At 37.9% G+C, this 20,520-nt stretch overlaps 2 protein-coding genes across 2 annotated transcripts in view; one reads left to right on the top strand and one right to left on the bottom strand.

The window, feature by feature from the left end:
• The first annotated feature begins 1,818 nt into the window (after positions 1 to 1,818).
• SNRPF (small nuclear ribonucleoprotein polypeptide F) lies at positions 1,819 to 8,865 on the top strand. Its single transcript, XM_058568618.1, has 4 exons — positions 1,819 to 1,899; positions 3,882 to 4,007; positions 8,033 to 8,134; positions 8,732 to 8,865. Exons 1-3 carry the CDS (start codon positions 1,897 to 1,899, stop codon positions 8,099 to 8,101), a joined length of 198 nt encoding a protein of 65 aa, XP_058424601.1. The 5' UTR covers positions 1,819 to 1,896; the 3' UTR covers positions 8,102 to 8,134; positions 8,732 to 8,865.
• A 968-nt stretch (positions 8,866 to 9,833) lies between these two features.
• The window catches only part of CCDC38 (coiled-coil domain containing 38), a 42,349-nt gene continuing 31,662 nt past the window's right edge, over positions 9,834 to 20,520 (bottom strand). The window contains exons 13-16 of the mRNA XM_058568617.1: positions 16,104 to 16,292; positions 14,918 to 15,123; positions 12,542 to 12,635; positions 9,834 to 10,015 (exon numbers count right to left, since the gene is read on the bottom strand). Of these exons, the coding sequence (XP_058424600.1) occupies positions 9,902 to 10,015; positions 12,542 to 12,635; positions 14,918 to 15,123; positions 16,104 to 16,292 (603 nt within the window). The 3' untranslated portion in view covers positions 9,834 to 9,901. The remainder of the gene's footprint in view (positions 10,016 to 12,541; positions 12,636 to 14,917; positions 15,124 to 16,103; positions 16,293 to 20,520) is intronic.

Below are 20,520 nucleotides of genomic sequence, written 5' to 3'. Positions count from 1 at the left end.
CACCAAAAAAGTTGACAGTTGTTTTCTTTGATTGGTGATACTAGTGATTTTTGTTTTAGAACTTTCTATATTTTCCAAATTCTCACAAAACGTATGTATGGCATTTATAATTAGAAAAATACCAATCACCTTATGCCCACTTTATTTTCGATAAGGTAAGATTAATATTTAACATGAAGACAAAAAACGACTTTAAACACAACTATCATTACGTAGATTATGGTAATATTTTGTTTCACTTCATTGAGAAAAGAGCTAAAAAAAAAAGTCAGACTTCTAAAATATCTATTGATCTTTCAAAAGGCAGCTTTATGAAGCAGAAAAAGCCAAGAGTTTTCAGGTTGAAACCTAGCTGTGTGGCCCTGAGCAAGTTACTTGCTGACCTGTTTCCTCATCTCTAAAATGGGACCATAACCACCAAATCACAGACTGAGTAGTAAGATTTCCATTATAATAATTGTGAAGGACCCTGGCACATAGTAGGAACTCCAAGTCTGTACAAAGGCTAAATATTCACTAAACGATCCTGAACCAAGGGAAAAACCTACTGAACTTTGGGGTAAATAATCCCAACTGCTTGGCATAAACTACTCTAAAAGAAAATTACTGTGGTTGTCACTGTTCTCCTACATTTACATGGACAATATTAAAATAACAGTTAATATCTACTGAGCCCTTACAGGCCAAGCACAGTCCCAATCTCTTTCACATTAATTATTTAAACCTTACAACCCTGTGGACAGTACTAGAGTTTTTAAAGCCACGTACAACTGAGGAAACAAAAGCCTTAGGGGGTTAAGAAACTGCCCAACACCATCTCCATGAGATGGACGGACGTTCTGAACTCAGGCTGCCTCCCAAGTCTTACCCACTACTCCATATGTCTCGACACGCAACATTTAAATCTCAGTTCCAAATTCATCTCCTTAGGGCCGCAAAAGCAAAAACAAAAAACTTACTACTCTGAGCGCGCTTCTCCGAGAACTGCATTTAGCATTTCAGATCAGAGTGAGCTCAAAGTCTGTACCGGGGGGGAAAAAGAAGTGCGATTCTGACAAACAGCGTTACATCAAAAGGGTCGATTGGTGAAAGAGCAAACATCCCCACGTCCTTAATTACATATGCACATAAAACGCCTGTACCGGGTCTCCGCTGGCGATGCAAAAGGAACAGAGCGACAGGGAAACCACCACACCATATTCTAGACTCAATTTGCCCTCATTCTGTACTTGACTTTCTTCGGTGCGTTTCACCTCTCTTAGTCTGGTCTGGCTTCTCTCACTTCCTTTAAAGTGGTTGAAATGAGCATTACAGAAGAGAGAACAGTCAGGTAGACGGGGACCGTGGCAGAGGAGCCCCCAAATTATACAACCCGTGGGAAAGTGAGGAAGAAACTCGAGAGCCCCAAGTGTGTAAAAGGGGCTCTTAAAGGTGTAAAGGGACAAAGGAAACCCCCCACTGGCTTAGGGCGCGCAATTACGTCCTCTCTATAGGGTACAGAGCATCTCTCGGAAGAATCCTCGAGGCAGGTGACCAGAGGAGAAGCCCGGGCCGACCTCACTGCCTCTGCAGCCTCGCAGACACGCTCCCGGCTGAGTTCAGCCGCCTTTGGTTTCCCACAGGCCAGCGCGCCCCCGGGAAGGCCCAAAAGCGCGCCTTACTACTCGTTGCCAAGAGACACTGCCCAGCCACCTCCTCCAATCAGCACGCATCTCTTTGCGTCCAATCACAGAAGGTAGAAGAGCTGAAGTCGGAGGTGAAAGGTCACACTGCTGTTCGGCGGCCATTTCTTTTGAAGCTCCCTGGTTCGGCTATTGCCGTAGTTGCTGCAGTCACAAGGGACGGACGACAGCTGGGTCGGCGGCGAGTGGCCTGCAGCATTTGCCGGTAGTCGTGATGGTAAGGAGGAAGAGAACGCACGGAGTCGCCGGAGAGAGAGAGAGGGCGGGCGACTAGCCTCGCCGGGCCTGGTGGCTGGTTCGCGCGTTTCCCATTCATCCGCGTGAGGCGCCGCGAACCCGGTCGCCAGCCCTTTTCTCCCTGCTCCGGGGGTCTGAGGCGCGCGCTCCTGCCAATGCCTTCCCCTCCCCGGGAGTGCCCCTGTCCCCTTCCGTCTTTTCTTCGTCTGCAGCTGAGCCTGAGATATCTTTACTGCCTGGGGCCACAGGGTCGGGGTAAAGATGAAGCGGTGTTTCACGTCCCGCTTATCACACTCCAAAATCGGTGTTCTTTCCAGGATGTTGGGGCTTCCAGCCCCGCAGCCCTCAGGAACCCAGAACCCAGGCTTTGGAGCGTTCATTTGTTCGTTTAGCAAATAGTTATTGAGCGCATGCAACCTGCCAGATACTGTTCTAGGCGCTGGGAATATAAGGTGAAAAGTGCTGAAGCGGGCCCTTCTCTAGGTTAACTCAGTCGCGTGTGAAAGACAGACGTTAATCACATAATAACAGAAATATGTAATTGCAAATAGTGTTAAGTACTAAGAAGGAAGCAACAAACAGGATGCTGTGAGGGGGCGCGATGGTATATTAGAAGAGTGGTCAGGGATGGCATCCCTGGGAGGAGGGATTTAACCTGAAACCTAAATGATATGAAATAGCCGCTAAAAGAGCAGGAGGGAAGGTGTACCAAGCACGGGAAACGGGAACATAGGCCCTAAGGCCGGAAAGAAAGCTTGACCAGTTGGAGAAATTGACAGAAAGCCACAGCCGCTTGCAAGAATGGTGGTTATGAGATAGGGTCGGATAAGATCTCTTCAGCCTTATTAGGAGGGCTGGATTCTACTCCAAATGTAATTGGAAGCCATGGAAGTATTTTAAGCAGAGACATATGAGTGATACAAATAATACTTGCCGGGTGGATAATAAGTTGGAGAAAGAAGAGAGTGAAAACTGGAGACCCATTAGGAGGTTATTGCAGTAGTCTACGTGTCTTTTGAGATCACTGTGAATATGCTTATGGTAGACGGGTTTAGTAACCAGGTTTCTGGTGCTTTTCTTTCTTTGGGCTGATGGGTGAGCAGAAGAGTGAGGGAAGGAAAAAGGTGAATTCACTGGGGACACTATTGGTTTGCTGAATAAACATTAAGTGATTGCCCATATGTAGGAGGCACTAAGTCAAGTTAAGACCCAGTCCTAGTTCCTAGAATTCAAGTGAAATTTTGTCAAGTGTAATCTGCCCCCTGCTTCCTTCTGTAGCCTCATATTTGGGACTCTGACAATACTGAATTGTTTGTATATCCCTGAGATCACCTTGTTGCTTCACTCTTACCTCCTTTTGCATAGGCAGCCTCTTCTGCCTAGAGCAGCCCTTTTTCCCTCTGGGAAATACCTCTCATCCTTTTAAAATAGAGGCATTACTTATTTCAGGCAACCTTTCCTTTTCTCTTAATCCTAGATTGGTTTGGTACCTTTGTAAATAGCACATCACCTCTTACTACATTGCAGTACATATAATTGTCTATTTGTATGTGTTTTGCCCCTCCCTCTCCCACTGTGAGCTTCTTGAAGACAGGCAGTGTCATCTGCATTTCTTTCTTTCTTTTTTTTTTTTTTTTACTGCCTTTATCTTTGTTTCTTTATAGCCTGGAACATTGAGTGATGCATAGTAGGCATTCAGTGTTTCTTAAGTGAATAATGAATACTTTTATACTTTTATAAGTTTTGATGTGTTGAAGGTGAAATTGTCTTACTGGGTATTTAAATTTCTCTGATGCTCTTCAACAAATAAAAGTGAAAATTATGTAGTAAAGTGAGAGGGTGTCAAGAGTTTGCTTCATTTTGATACCTTCAAATATTGGTGATTTGGTAGAGGAGGGTAGGTAGAGGAAGCCGATCTAAGGAAAAATAATCAATTGAGTCTTTTTTTTGTTCTTTGTGCAGAGTTTGCCCCTCAATCCCAAACCTTTCCTCAATGGATTAACAGGAAAGCCAGTAATGGTGAAACTTAAGTGGGGAATGGAGTACAAAGGCTACCTGGTATCTGTAGATGGCTATATGAACATGCAGGTAAGCTAAAGAGTTATAAGATCATTAAATGGTATTTATTTTGCTTCATCTTACACCTCAAAGGTTTAGTGTGACTTAGAGGAATACAATCAATTAAATTGACAAACATAAAGCCAAATTTAGGAATAAAGTCAAGGCCAAGGAAGATGTTATAACTGTGATATACTATGTATGAAACATGGTGTTAAACCAAAATTCAGCCGCAGATTTGGCTCCTAGTGGTTAAAATAAGAAGAGCTCAGGCAATTGATTCACAGTGCCATAAGGAAAACACACTAGTTTGTGGAAAAAGTAAAACATTTCCCAGGACTTAGCTCTGAAAGAAATTTTTCAAGTGAAATTCTTTTTTTTTTTTTTTTTTTAAAGATTTTATTTATTTTATTTTTTCCCCCCAAAGCCCCAGTGGATAGTTGTATGTCGTAGCTGCACATCCTTCTAGTTGCTGTATGTAGGACTCGGCCTCAGGATGAACGGAGAAGTGGTGCCTCGATGCGCACCCGGGATCCGAACCCCGGGCCCACCAGCATCGCAGCGCGCGCACTTAACCACCAAGCCACAGGGCCGGCCCAAAGTGAAGTTCTTAAGTCTTTTAATAAATGCTTATGGCACAACATCAGAGTAATTCCATAAAAGCATTTCTTGAGGAAGAAGACAGATCAGCCAAAGGATAAACTAGCTTCTGTAATTATTTCAGCCAGGTTTTTTTCTTTTTATTGTGGTAAAATATATATAACATAAAATTTACCACTTTAGCCATTTTCAAGTGTACATCTGTCATTAAGTACATTCATATTGTTGTGCATCCATCACTATTATCCATTTCCAGGACATTTTCCATCATGCCAAAGTGGAACTCTGGACCCCTTAAACAATAATTCCCCATTCCCCTTGCCCCTTGGTGAACACTGTTCTTTCTATCTCTATTCTAGGTGGAATCCTCCAATCTTTGCCCTTTTGTGTCAGGCTTATTTCATTTAGCATGATGTTTTCAAGGTTCATCCATATTGTAGCGTATATCAGAATTTCATTCCTTTTTATGGCTGAAATAATATTGCATTGTATGCATATACTGCATTTTACTCCATTCTTCTGTTGGTAGACATTTGAATTGTTTCCACCTTTTGGCTGTTGTGAATAATGCGGTGAACATGGGTGTACAAATAGCTGTTAGAGTCTCTGCTTTCACTTCTTTTGGGTGTATATCCAGAAGTGGAATTGCTGGATCATACAGTAATTCTTTGTTTTATTTTTTGAGGAACTGCTATACTGTTTTCCACAGCAGCTGCACCATTTTACATTTCACCAGCAATGCACAAGGATTCCAATTTCTTCACATCCTCACCAACACTTGTTTTTCTGTTTTTTGATAATAGCCATCCTAATGAGTGTGAAGTGGTATCTCATTTTGATTTGCATTTCCCAAGTGATTAGTGATGTTGAGATCTTTTTATGTGCTTATTGGCCATTTATATATCTACTTTGGAGGAATGCCTGTTCATGTCCTTTGCCCATTTTAAAATTGAGGTGTTTATTTTGTTGCTTGATTGTAGTAGTTTCCAGCCAGATTTTTGAGAAAGAGTTTGAGGTATTTTCCTGAAGCGCAGGTATTTATGTGACTGATTAATGGTAGATGGATGAATTTTAAAGGTTACCTAGATAGGTGGTCAATTCAACCATGACTCCAAGTGTTCCATACAGGTAGATCTTGTAGGTAGAGTACTAACAGCAGCACTTGTAGGCAAAAAGCTGAGATTTTCCTTAATTTAAGAGTTTAACACCTGGGCTGGCCCCATGGCTTAGCAGTTAAGTGCGCGAGCTCCGCTCCTGGCGGCCTGGGGTTCGGATCCCAGGCGCGCACCTATGCACCGCTTCTCCCGCCATGCTGAGGCCACGTCCCACATACAGCAGTGCAACAATGACATAAAACTATCTACTGGGGCTTTGGGGAAAAAAAAAAGGAGGAGGATTGGCAATAGATGTTAGCTCAGGGCTGGTCTTCCTTAGCAAAAAGAGGAGGATTGGCACAGATGTTAGCTCAGGGCTGATCTTGCTCACAAAAGAAAAAAAAAAAAAAGAGTTTAACACCTGAACAGATGACATGCAGGTCCCCAGAGTTCTTACAGAGCATGGTTTTGGCCTGGAAAATCCCCAAGCAGGAATGAATCATTTACTAAGGCCATAGAAAAATCTGAAGAGTATACCCATTGTGCTGAAAATGTTCCAGGCTTAGATAGTGGTGATGGTTACACAACTTTATGAGTATACTAAAAACCACTGACTTGTACACTTTAGAAGTTAACTTTGTGCTATGGGAATTATATCTCAATAAAAGAAAGGAATAAAGAAAACCCACCGAATATTTGGTTTAAAAGTAATGTAGCTTCCTTGTGAGCCTGCCAGAGTTATGAAATGTATCTCTCTAAGTAACTAACCATATTGATGATGCTTTTGAGTTTGTTCACTCAGCAAATATTTATTGAGCGCCCATTATGTGCCTGGCACTGTGAATACACCAATGAACAAAGCAAAGTCCCTACCCTCAACGAGTTTATGTTTTAGTGGTGGGAGATGGAACTAGAATATGATATGATTTCAGGTAATGATAAATGCTATGGAGAAAAAAAAAAGCAGAAACAGGAAATAGAGTGACAAGAGTGTGCAGTGTTAGACAGGATAGCCAGGGAAAGCCTCTCTGAGGAACTAAATTTAAGCAGAGACCAGAATTGAGTGAGCAACTGAAGAGTCTCTGGGGAAAGAGCATCCCAGTTTGAGGGAACAGCAAGTGCAAAGGCTTTGTGGCAGGAATATGCTTGGTGTGTTCAAGGCACGGCAAGAAGGCCAGAGCAGAGTGAGTCGGGAAGAATGAGGGAAAGGTTGGAATGGTCGTCATAGAGGGCCCTTTTAAGTGATAGTAAGTATAAGGACTTTAGATTTTATTTAAAATGTGATAGAAGGCCTTTGGAGGATTATTGTGTAATTTAGAAACCAGTTAAATGTTGGTGAACATCTGCCAAAAATAATCACTTTTAAAAAAGAATTTACTTGGTGTTAATACATTATTTCTGAGAGCTGTTACATGCCAAACTAAGTCTCAGGAACCACATATGTTTCAGACAGAACCATATCCTCTGGGTATAGGAGGTTACTTCTGTTTTCTACAGGAGAGGGAAAAACATGCAGTAGCAGTATTAATTCATTAGCATGTTTTAAATGTCTTATCTCACATTCCCTGTAAGCCCTATTTTTCTTTCCCTTTGCCACTTGCCTAGTTAATGGAGGAAACTTACCTCTCTCCTTTCTCTCCTCTTCCTTTCTTTTGTGAGTCCTGGATAGCACTGATTATGATTTTTTAAAAATTACAAGTAAAGTTGATTACCTATATGTAGAAGGAAAGCTAAACATTTTGATGTAAAATTAGAAATAGTAGAGTTCCTTGAAATAACGATAAAGGTCACTCTTAATTGTTTAACCTCCTCTTAAGAAATTGTTTTTCTCTGTTTATTAGCACACAGTTTTTTAAAAAAATTCTTATTCAGTTACTTGGTTCAGTTGTTGACTAGTATAAAAGTATTTGGTATTTTAGCCATAGCTTTTGTACCACTGAGTTCCTCAATATGATATAACTTATTATTCCGAGAAAAGTTAATGTCTGGTTCTTTAGAACTGAATTTTTAGATAACTTTTTAATTGTAATTTATTCATAAATTGAAGACTGTCTTCCTCGACATTGTTTTAATGTCTAAGAGAAAGAAATATTACATAATTGAAAGATTTAAAAAATTATGTTGAAAGAAGCTTTATTATATATTAGTTCTGCATCCATCAATGTTAACTTTACTGAATGTTTATATGAAACCAAAAAGTACTGCAATAGTAATAGGAAGCTGATCTTCTAATTATTATAGATAAATGTGAGTTGTTGGTATAGAAAGGTCTCAGTTAATAAGTTCTCTCGCCAATATTAGGTGTGTTATACTATTTTCCTCCTGTATAATTATAATAATATATTTTCTTTTTATTTAAAGCTTGCAAACACAGAAGAATACATAGATGGAGCATTGTCTGGACATCTGGGTGAAGTTTTAATAAGGTAACAGAACAGCAGTAGTATATGTAAGGAGTTACTGGTGAGCATTAGAAATACCTGTTTAAATAAATTTTTTAGTACCTCAATTTCGGAATTACTTTTTTTAATCACTATTAATTTGACATAATATTCTACAACTAGACTTCAAGAGTCTTTGAAATTTTTAAACTTGACAAAGAAGATTTTACATTTTTTGGAGCTGTTCATCCTTAAGATTTTTCTAGTGTTGATATTAAACTTTCTAGCTCTCAGCTATAACCTTTTTCAGTGGTTTTAGTTGCAGAAGCTTGGTTTTGAATTTTAGTTGGGTCTGGTTAGCTTTAGTTGGCTGCTGTTAGAGATTTTTGTTATACTCATTTTCTAGAACTAGCTTCACACCTCCAAATTCTAGTCATTATTCTCTTTGGAAGATCAGAGCGATACCATTTTATAACAGCCACATGGTAAAAAAAATAAGTGCTGTACGCTTTTTAACAAATCAATGGTAAAACTTTTTTTAAAAAAGAGAAAGAAATGATATATTGTAAATTTAGCCGTCAATATTTCTGTAATAAAAAAATATAGTCTAGTAATAGTAATTCAGATCTTATATGGTTTATGGTTGGAACAACAAAATGAACTGTTTTTCTATTTACAGGTGTAATAATGTCCTTTATATCAGAGGTGTTGAAGAAGAGGAAGAAGATGGGGAAATGAGAGAATAGCATCTTTTGTGGGGGGTTTTTTATATATATTTCTAGACAATAAAGATCTGTTTGTTTTTCACCTTGACTTGTGAACTATTCATATTCAGATATTTACATGTAGAGCTCAAATGTTGAAACAATTGAAAGATTATTCACAGAACTAATGCTTTAAAAGCCACCCAACTTCGGTCAAGTTGGTTTTCTTTTGTCAGCCCAATAATCTATTTTTTTCTATAAGGGGAAATCATTTATATGCTTTATAAATGTCTATGAAAGTGAATTTCAGCCCTTTTCTTATAATTTAACTGAGACCTTTTAAAAGCAACTTGTTTTAAGTTACTGAGCCACTTTTGACATGTATAAAGTTAAATATTTTCTTAGAATTAATATATACTGTATTATTTTACTTAATAGTCAACAAATTACATGTTAATTCTCTATCAATGTAAGTTAAATAATGTACTTATTATAGCTAAAATTGAAACATCACCTGAAAATTAAAATGATTGTGGATATAGAGTATAACAGAAATTGTGAATTGACATTTAGGCTGAAGGCATATGATTTGTTCACTTGAGAGAATTAAGTTTTCTGAACAGAACTCCTTAAATGTGAATTAAAAACCAGTCTCACACTTATGTTCTGAGAACATAATCTAGTGGTTTTCATTTAAGTTTTAAACTCAAAACCTTTTAGATATTTTATACGTTGTTAAAATGTGTATTCCACAGTGATAAAATGTATGCTATGAACCTTCCTGCCGACTGGTTGGAAAAAAAATAGATCATTTAAAGTCTCATGTTGTCAGAGAATGCCTTTATTGCACTTTAATGGTCATTCACCATATGGTAACATCAGTAAAGTAACCTTGGATGTATCCCCAAGTGGGACAACTCAAAATATAGATATAAATGTTTAGCTGTATAGAATGATACTTAGGATATGATAATAAAAGGCTTCAACAAAAGAAAATCACTCCTATCTCCAGTGCTATAACCTTTAGAATAAGGGCCTGTTTTCTTCAAATTGGTTAGGCCAACATATGGGGCAGAATATTGCCATTACTGAAAACCAGAATCTATAAAATACGCCTAAAACATTCTGGTAATAAATGAAAATATTCAAGTGAAAAAATATTCTTCCTCTAGTGGTTTTGTTCTTGTATCCTTGACTAAATGTAGTTCATGTTTATTACCAGATGGAGGTTTTGAGCGATAGACAAGTCGTCTCCCCAGCTGAAACAAAGGAAAACATACTTAATGTTCTTCAGCATCACGATTTTCTATTGAAGTATAAGTAAAATACTAATATTAACTTGATTTTTCCAAGGAATAATATGGTTTAAAATAGTAAATAATCAGTTACAAAGGGATTGATAACCTAATGGATGTCCAGTATGCTAGGCAAAGTTAAATAACAAATTGAGCACCATAATATGCAGAAGACAGAGCAGTTAGGTTTTATGGGGAAGTGGGGAGATTTAGGTAAAGTCATAAAATAGTGTATGTTTCAGATAAGATCACCCCAGAAAAACACCATGTTTGAGGCCAACATTTCATTTCTCAGTAACTGCCATAGCTACTTTCTCCTCCATTGGTTAGAAATACTGCTTTCCTCTTCTGAGCACCAGTTGACTGGCATTTAAAAATCCTGTTAAACAAAAACTTGAGAAAACCATGTACTATCTTAAACACTAGTAATCCTCTTGGCTCTTGGCGTTGTTCCCACCAGGAGAGTCTTATTGAAACTCCTAGATTCACACCTGTTCATTCTCTCTGGGGCATATACTCAAGTATATCATACTACTCATTTTTCTCTTTTAGTCTTTTTTTCACCATTTATTTTTTGTTTCTGTTTTGCTTTTTTATCTGAATTTGTATAAATAGATAAGAGAAGTATTATATTCTATAATATAAAACAATTATATTCTGTTGGACATGAGACTTGATGGGACATCTCCATTGTCTCAAAAGGGGCACTGTCCCTATGTGAGACTGTCCCCTGCATTGCAGAATGTTTGACATTCCTGGCCCCAGGGAACTAAATAACAATAGTACTCCTCCCCATCAAAAATATGCTTAGGGGACTAGAATCCCTGAATTCCTTTTCTAGTATCAGAATTTTATTTTTTTTCCCACTGTCAGTGATCTTTGTAACCTTTGTTACTACTACTGTCTGAGAAAACTGCCAGTGATGAAGTGTCCTAACTGGGTAAGAACTTCTGTCAGAGGTCTTCATACATTGTCAACTTATCAGATCACCATTTTTTTTTTCAATTTTCTTCCAGTTTTAGTTTTCATTCTCATTTTTTAGTCTGTTAATTCAATAAGCATTTATTGAGTATCTGCTACGTGCTAGGCATTGTGGATACAAAGGTCATAAAACTCATTCCTGGTCTAAAAAGAAAGATGGATATATTAAAAAATAATCATTTCAATTTGGTGAGTTTAGTGAATAGTAGTACACGTGGAAGGATGATGAATGGTTAATTCTCCCTTGGGAGGGGAGGACAAATCAGGTCTTTATAGGAAGAGTTGGACTAGATAAGTATGGGTCCTTTTAAAGATGAAATGCTTATTTAAATAAAATAAGGTAATCGTAACTTTTTGACATAGAACATATTAATAGTTAGCATACTTAAGAACTTTTTGTCAAGTACTTTCCTCAAAAGGCTAGTTGTGAGGTCCACAATAAGCAGTCACTACGGGTTAGCTATTACTGTGGTAAGAAGCAACGTCCACATTAGCTTTGTAGATAACCATGATATTGTTTTCCTGGAATATATTTCAGACCCTAACCCAGAGGAGGGGGAATGGCATATTGAAACAAAAGGTCTCCAAACCCAGTGGGGAGTCACAGACCACATGCACTTGGTGCCTGCCCAATCCCAAACTTCTTATTGGACAGGTAATTTTGCAATATTAAGAATCTTGGCTTTTGGTCTTGATTCTGCTGCTAAATCTGAAGTGACTTTGGGTAAATCATTTCAACCTCAACTATTAATCTCATTATTTTTACAGTGTGAGGATTAGAAGACCCTTTCAGTTATATGTGATTCTCTGGGTTCACTATCTCCATTGTTGAGTGAAAGAAGCAGGGTTCATAGCTACCATTTGTAAGAAAAAGAATATATACATAAATACATAGAATATTTCCAGAAGGATGCAGATAAAACTTAACAGTGCAGTGGTTGCCTCCAGAGAGGGGAACTGAGGATGACTTACTTTTCACTGAATACTCTTGTATATTTTGAATATTTGAATAGGTAATATTCTTGTATTACCTATTTAAAAATTATTTTTAGGGCCAACCCTGGTGGCCTAGTGGTTAAGTTCTGCACGCTCTGCTTTGGCAGCCCGGGTTCGGTTCCCTGACATGGACCTACATCACTCGTCAGTGGCCATGCTGTGGCAGCAGCTCACATACAAAATAGAGGATAGATTGGCAGTGGGTGTTAGCTCAGGGCAAATCTTCCTTAGCAAAAAAACCCACAATTATTTAAAAAAATTCTCTGGTTTTATGAACCTGGAGCTAAAGAAAAAGAGGAGAGGGAAAAGGTTTCTTTTACTAAAAAGTGGGTCTAATGGAAAACTGTAGACCCAGTAATTTCAATTATTCTAAAAGTTACAAGCTGTGAACAAGAAAGATTATTTTATTAAAGTTCAACCTGGAAAAATTAGACAAATTAGGTATTTTTTTTTTTTTACACCACAGAAGCACTCACACATTAATGTGGCTGGACCTATTAATAAAACACAAACCTTTTTCTTTGGTTGTGCTACTGCTCTTTCCAGAGCAGCTTTTAGCCTTTCCTCCTGGTGTTTTTGTTTTTCTTTAATTTTCTCTTCTCGCAACCTGTCAAGAGGGAAAAACATTATTCTAACTATGAATCACAGAAAGTAAAAAAAGACCTACATCATTACTATTTGGTAATGAACTAATATTATAAGATCTCCTTTAAGGTTAAATGAAAATACTTCATCTTCACCCAAAACTATGGCTTCTGAATATTCAGGTGAAATCTCAACAACAAATCCTGTTTGTGTTAAAATGGGAAGAAATTGCATATCACCATTTTGGAAGAAGTAAATCTACCCAGCTCTTGGTCAAAAACAAGCACCTCAGCAAAGCCTTCTCATCCCTCCATTTACACTTCAGCACTTTACAGTTAATCTGTACAATGGCCACTTGAATTAATTTCCAGCTTCTTTCAAACCTTTTTATTGAAATATAACATGTGCAGAAAAGTACACAAATCACAAGTGTATATATAGTTCAATGAATTACCACAAATGTATTCTTTCTAGTTAATCTTTTTGAATGGTATCCTCAAATTAAGACCAAGAAATGCTATTTGTCTTATTCTCTTTAGGGTTGTGAAGATAAAATTAAATGAGATGACCTATGCAAACTGTCTAGTCCAGTGCCTGGTGCAGAATAGGCAGTCAATAAGTGTTAGCTATTTATGGACGTATATAATTATAAATGTAACGTATACTGAACATTTTTAATGCAAAATTAGGTGTTAGGTGCCTCCAAACCATGGGAAAAGTCACTAAAATTCTTTTTGATAAGAATTATAAATAATTGGAATTAGATTCATGTATCACTACTGAAAATAAGTTGTAATTACACTTTGATGAGAATATATTTCCTATATTGTTAGTGTTGTTAGTGTAGTCAGTCATAGATCATCTTATGAAAGGAATAATCTTTCATTTATAGTTTTTTTAAAAAATTTGCTTTATATTCAATAAAATCCTATCAGATCACCTTAATATATTCTGGACTTCATTTTCATATGGAGGAAACAGTATCCCTCATATACCAGTAATGTAGTAAGCGATAGCAAAACATCTGATGTTAATAGTTAATATTTGAGTACTATGTGTCAAGTATGCTTTAGTCTCTTACATAGATTATTTAATTCTCACAATAACCCTATGAGATAAGTACCATTATTACTACCATTTTATGTATAAAGAAACAGAATTAAGAGAGGTTATGCCACCTGCCTAAGGTCACAAAAGTTGTAAATGATGGAACCTGGACTCAACCCAGACAGGTTGGCTCTCATGTGCATGCTCTTAGCCATAGTACTAGCCTGCTCTCAACGTGTTTTTTTTGCTATAACGTGAACATTATTCCACCTATAAGCATTCTCTAGATGCCACATTATACTGGGGATATTATATTTATAACAATCGTTGCCTCAAATGTAGTATAGTCATGTGCTGCATAATGATGTTTCGGTCAATGATGGACTGCATATATGGTATTTGGTCCCATAAGATTAGTACTATATAGCCTAGGTGTGTAGTAGGCTATACCATCTAGGTTTCTATAAGTACATTCTGTGATGTTCACACAATGATGAAATCGCCTAATGATGTGTTTCTCAGAACACATCCCTGTCGTTAAGCAACACGTGACAGTATGTACATAAAATCCTTATTTAACTTGGTATGAAAATTTGTAAATCAGTGCATTCTCCTGAAAGGCCCCAAGCTAGGCAAGGATGTGGGGACGTCGGGGCTGGGAGAAATATTCCAGGGATAATAATCCTCATGAGTCTTGAGGAATAAATGAGTTAATGTGTAAATGCCATGTATGTAAGTGTTGGCAGTTATGCACCCAGGAAAACCCTCATTGCATGGCTGACTTGAAAACAATTCCTTCATAGATTGAGGCTCCCTCTAGTTTCCCAATGAAGGATTCCTAATTCTATGCTTTGGGCCCTTCACCACAAGTGCAGTTCTCCTTCCGCATGATAGCTCTTCAAAAATTTTCATATAAGTAGTGAATATTCATTCTGAAAATTGGCTTTTCCAGGCTAAAAGGACTCCTCGCCCATTCCAAACTAGGTCATTTGCCCCTGGTGCACCCTGTTTGCCAGTTCCTTTCCTTCCCAGGGCTCATTACCACTGGTAATGACACATTTATTTCATAAGAATATTTGATGTGTCTCCCACACTAAATAATAGCTCTAGAGGAGGGCCGGGGTGGGTTTGGTTCCACTGCGTCTCGATATGTTGATCCTTGCCATATAATAGAGACTTGCTTAATGTGGAATCCAAGCAAAAACAGCTACTCATCTCATTAAGTCATTCACTACACTTATAAGACATTGACTGTACTTTAGCCGCCGTTCTTTCTGTTTTATCCTCTCAATTGCCTCCACATTTTCTTTGGGAATGGATTCAATGAGATCACTCAATTCCACCAGGCGAGACTCTACTTTTACCAGTTTTTGAACTGGGTTAAGGCTGCCAACCTCACCATCTCCGATGCAGACTTTGTATACTTGATCAATTTTTTTACTAAGAGAGTCTATCAGTTTTTCCTAAGATTGAGAAGAAAAGGAGAGCAGAAAACATAACATCTCATCAGTTTTTGCTTGTTCATTCAATAAATGTAAAATTCCATTTTACTATATTATAATGAAAAGGCTTTTATATGCTACTAAATGTTTCCTTTTTTAAAATAAAAACTTTGATACAACATAGTGAGAAAATGCAGCAGTGATATTTATATCATAATTTATAGTCATAGTATTACTATAGTAACACCTTGGATTATTTTCTTTAAAAATATTTCAGTCTAGGTATGAAAAGTAATTATAGTAAGATAGACTATCTTTTTGCTTGAATGTTTTTGTGTGTCTGATTCCCTGAGCATTCAAGTAGAGGCAACATATACTTTAAATCCTTTTTTGCTACTCCAATGTATTTCCTCGCAGCACAGCATGTGAGCTCCTTTTTTTGCACTTACTACTCTAATTGCTAAAATTATAATCATCCTGTATGAGTTTTTTGCATACATGCCTTATCTCTCCTTCTAGACTAAGCATCTGGAGGGCGGGAGCTAGTTCTTTTCTTTTTTTTTTTGAGGTAACATTGGTTTATAACATAAATTTCAGGTGTACATCATTATATTTCGACTTCTGTATAGACTACAGTGTATTCACCACCAAAAGTCTAGTTGCCATCTGTCACCGTACACATGTGCCCCTTTACCCCTTTCGCCTCCCCCCACCCCCTTCCCCTCTCGTAACCACCCATCTGTTCTAGGAGCTATTTCTTATGTTTACAATTAATATCTAAAGCAGCGCCTTGTACATAACTATGCACTTAATAAATGTTTGCTGAATAAATGACTGAATGTATTCTCTCAGAAGAAAAAAAAAAGTTACAAGAAAACAGATTCCCAGGCCAGCCTACAAAAGCCTTTTGAGGAGTTTAATTTTCACTCTTTCTATTGGGAAGCTATTGCAGTATTCTAGTCTAAGCAAAGGCTTAGGCCACACCTTGCTGATCCCTGTACCTGGCCACTGCTCCGTTTTAACTGATGGTAGAGATGCTCGAGCTTGTAGGTAACGTGTGTTGGGACCATAAGAAACTTCGCATCCTCTCTCTCCATTGTGTACCCGGCATTCGCAGCTAAGAGAATCTCAATAAACTGCTGGGCAAAGTAAATCGCTTTCCAGGTAGCATCCTGCCCCCATGCCTGCTTCTGCTCAAGGAGATGAGAATCACCATAAAAGCCAAGGACAAATAACACTCAAGACAGATGTGGCTCTAGGAGCCGTGGGAAACCCCTCCTGGAATCACAGATTCCTTACAGAGCCACCAACACTTAATTATAAGTCAAGATCTGTTACCACTAGTTTACTTCCAACAGCTTGTCTCTCCTACCTCCTAATTGAACCACCTTTCTGATGGTCCTGTTTACCATATAGCCCCCCTTTTTTCTCTCTAAATTAACACTTATTGTATTTCCTATTTATATTAAAAATATGCTCCTTTTAGAAAACTTAGAGAAGTATAAAATATAGAAGGAAAAAGTAAAAGTTCTTTTGCCAGAAACCTTTTTTTCTCTCCCTTTCTAAATAACATTTATTATATTTCCTATTTATATTAGCAACACATTCCTTTTAGAAAACTTTAGAAATACAGAAAAATATAAAAGGAAAAAAAGTAAAAGTAACCCATCAAGGGGCTGAAATGTTGTACATTGGATATGAAAAAACAATATTGCTGCATTGTTAGTCAGATTTTAAAATATACATTGAACACTGGTTCTGAGAAAAAGCAACTTTAATATGAGAATGGTTAGTAGTTGATGGAAATTTCTGAAGGAGACCTCTGCAACACTTAAAGTTTTAGGGATGGTTGGGCAGTGGCCTTTCAGGATGGCTTTTTTCTCTTTTTTTGAAGTTCCCTCTGTCCAACAGGAAAAGACAGGAGAGAGATTTTCTTAAGATAACAAAGTAAGAACAGCATAAGAAATAGGATTGGGGAATGAAGTTAAAGAAAATACTCATGTATGAAAAAGAGATTGAGGGCCTGGCCCAACAGCAAAGAAAAGGGCAAAGAAAAAGAGCTCAAGGCACAGGCCTACTGATGACAGAAGCCAAGTGTAGGTCCAATCCCTGGAGCTGCCCCAGGTGGCAGGCCCAGCCCAGAGCACCTGGGAGGAGAGGCTAAGAGGGGCTGCAAGGGATGGGAGGAGCTCCTGCTGTGTGAGGTACAGTGGGGCAGGATTGTGGAAGACTGACTACTGGGATAAGAACTTCAGATGCCTTCCAACAGTGAATGGGAAATGATCTGACCAGAGTAATATTTAGGAGGGATAATTGCACCAAAACTGAATAGGGGAGGGAGGAGATGTCTAGGTGTTATTTAAAGTCCCTTCCAACTCAAGGATTCTGTAATTCTAACCCTTGTCACATTCTGCTGTGTGCTGACTGTAAACAGCTCTCCCAGTTGAACTGGATCAGCTCCCTGTTCGAAAGAACAATAAAACCAGAGATGAATACATTCTGCAAATTGAACAATGGAATAGCTTACATTCCATTTCACGTTCAGTGACAATGAACAAACAACTGCCACACAAAACACCATGGATGAGTCTAACAAACATAATGTTGAGAGAAAGAAGCCAGATAAGCCAGACATATTTTATGATTCCACTTATATAAAGTTCAAAAACATGAAGACTAATTGATGGTGAGAGAAGTCAGGATAGTGGTCTCCTGTGAGAGGTGGTGGAGACTGGAAGGGGACAGGGAGGAAGTCTCTGGGGCTGCTGATAATGGTCTCTTCCCTGATCTGGGGAGTGGTACATGGGTGTGTTCACCTTGAGGACATTTCTTGAGAGAGAGATACTAATGAATGATTTCTGCGCTTTTCAATATTATATTATAGTACTTGAATTTAACATTTTATTTTAAAAGTAAAATATTGAATCAATGAAAAATGTTTTTAGAGATTAACTACAATTAAGAGTGTGGAAGTTTTGAAAGAATAAAATATTGATTTTCTAGATATAGCTCCAAGGTAAATGATAATTTATGAATATCAAAATTAGGTGCAACTCATGAAAAGATGCTCAACATCACTAATCATCAGGGAAATGCAAATCAAAACAACACTAAGATACCACCTCACGCCCGTTAGAATGGCTATAATCACCAAGACAAAAAACAACAAATGTTGGAGAGGATGTGGAGAAACAGGAACCCTCATACACAGCTGGTGGGAATGCAAATTGGTGCAGCCTCTATGGAAAACGGTATGGAGATTCCTCAAAGAATTAAAAATAGAGATGCCCTATGATCCAGCCATCCCACTACTGGGAATCTATCCAACGCACCTGAAATCAACAATCCAAAGAGGCTTATGCACCCCTATGTTCATTGCAGCATTATTCACCATAGCCAAGAAGTGGAAGCAACCTAAGTGTCCCTCGACTGACGATTGGATTAAGAAAATGTGGTATATATATACAATGGAATACTACTCAGCCATAAAAAAAGACAAAATCGTCCCATTTGCAACAACAAGGATGGGCCTGGAGCGTATTATGTTAAGTGAAATAAGCCAGAAAGAGAAAGACAAACACTGTATGATCTCACTCATATGTGGAATATAAACAAACACATGGACAGAGAAAACTGGACTGTGGTTACCCGGGAAGTGGGGGTGGGGGGTGGGGGGTGGGCACAAGGGGTGAAGGGAGTCATATATGGGGTGAAGGACAAACAAAAATGTACAACCCAAAATCTCACAATGTTAGAAACCATTAAAATATCAATAAAAATGTAAAAAAAAAAAAAAAAAAAAAAAAAAAATTAGGTGCAACTATGTTTATTCATAAAAGATTATGTTTTGCACATTTTGAGATCGGAAAGAATGGGAGGGGGGAAGCAGGAAAATTCTTAGTAAAGAATACTTTTCCCCTCCCAATTTTCCTTTTCTGCCTCTCCTTCTCCACCCCAGCATTTCACATCTCTAGGAGACACTATGAATTACTAGCTCCATTTTCCCAGAGTGTGCAGTATATGAATGCGAAAATTACACTTGTGACCAAAATTTCATAGATAATCTTTTAAAAAGTAATTTTCAGATCAATTATACCTTCTCTGTTTAGGGATCTGGTTGCCTCAAAGTTTAAGAGTATTGAAATGCTACTTTTTTCATACCCACCCTAAACTTGGATGAAAGGGGCTTGGTGAGGGGGAAGGTAAGATAACACTGATTTTTATCTGACATTTTTCATGTCAGTTAGTTTCAGAATTATTTAAAACAGAATTGAAAGGTGAAAACAACCCAAGTGTCCATACACAGGTGAATGGTTAAATAAAATGTGGTATATAAATACAATAGAGTAGTATTCAGCCATAAAAGGAATTACATTCTGGGGCCAGCCCTGGTGGCCTAGTGGTTAAGTTCAGTGTGCTGCACTTTGGCGCCCCAAGTTTGGTTCCCGGCACAGACCTACACTGCTCTGTTAGCGGCCATGCTGTGCTGGTGGGCCACATACTAAAAAATAGAGGAACACTGGCACGGATGTTGGCTCTGGGCTAATCTTCCTCAGCAAAAAAAAAAAAAAAAAAAATCTGATAGATGCTACAACTTGGATGAACTTTGAAAATATTATGCTAAGTGAAATAAGCTAGACACAAAAAGACAACTATTGTATGATTCCGTTTATATGACTTACCTAAAATAGGCAAATTTATAGAAACAGAAAGTAGAATAGAGGTTACCAGAGGCTGGGAAGATGGGGGAATGAAGAATTATTGTTTAGTGGATACAGAGTTTCTATTTGGGATGATGAAAAAGATAGTGGTGATGGTTACACAATATTGTGAATATACTTAATGCCGCTGAATTGTACACTTAAAATGATTAAATGGTAAATTTTATGTATATTTTACCACAATAAAAAAATAGTTAAAAAACCCCAGCATTGAAGAACTGAAAGGTGGTCATCATCACACTTCTTGCTACAGCAGTGTGTGACCCTATCCCCTCCTAACTCAGGGTGCTGTCCCACCCTAGGAAATGTGTCTCTGTGAAGGAGCCATAAACAGTTGTGCTTTTTGTAACCCCAGTAGGGGAGAACAATCGTCCTCTTCTGATAGAGTTCCCTCAAGTCTACCTCCGTTTGAAAATCAAGTTCATAACCGTAAATGCGATTAGTAGTCTCACATATAAGATTTGAATTTTTCTTTCATTTGAGATTTTTATAAGGAAACCAATGTTAGCTGGAGTTTTTTGTGGGTCTAGAAACTAACCTTTCTAATTGAACATTCATTCAACAAACATTTATTGAGCACCTACTTTATAGGGACACTAAACTTAGCTAACTAGGATGGGTAAAACAGTCCCTGCCCTTGAGGGGTCTGCGTCCAGCTGGGAGAGACAAACATGTAAATAAATAAGTACACTAGTGT

The sequence above is a fragment of the Diceros bicornis genome, chromosome 25 (genome assembly GCF_020826845.1).
Source record: "Diceros bicornis minor isolate mBicDic1 chromosome 25, mDicBic1.mat.cur, whole genome shotgun sequence".
Taxonomy (NCBI): domain Eukaryota; kingdom Metazoa; phylum Chordata; class Mammalia; order Perissodactyla; family Rhinocerotidae; genus Diceros; species Diceros bicornis.
This window is presented reverse-complemented; position numbering and strand designations above follow the sequence as displayed.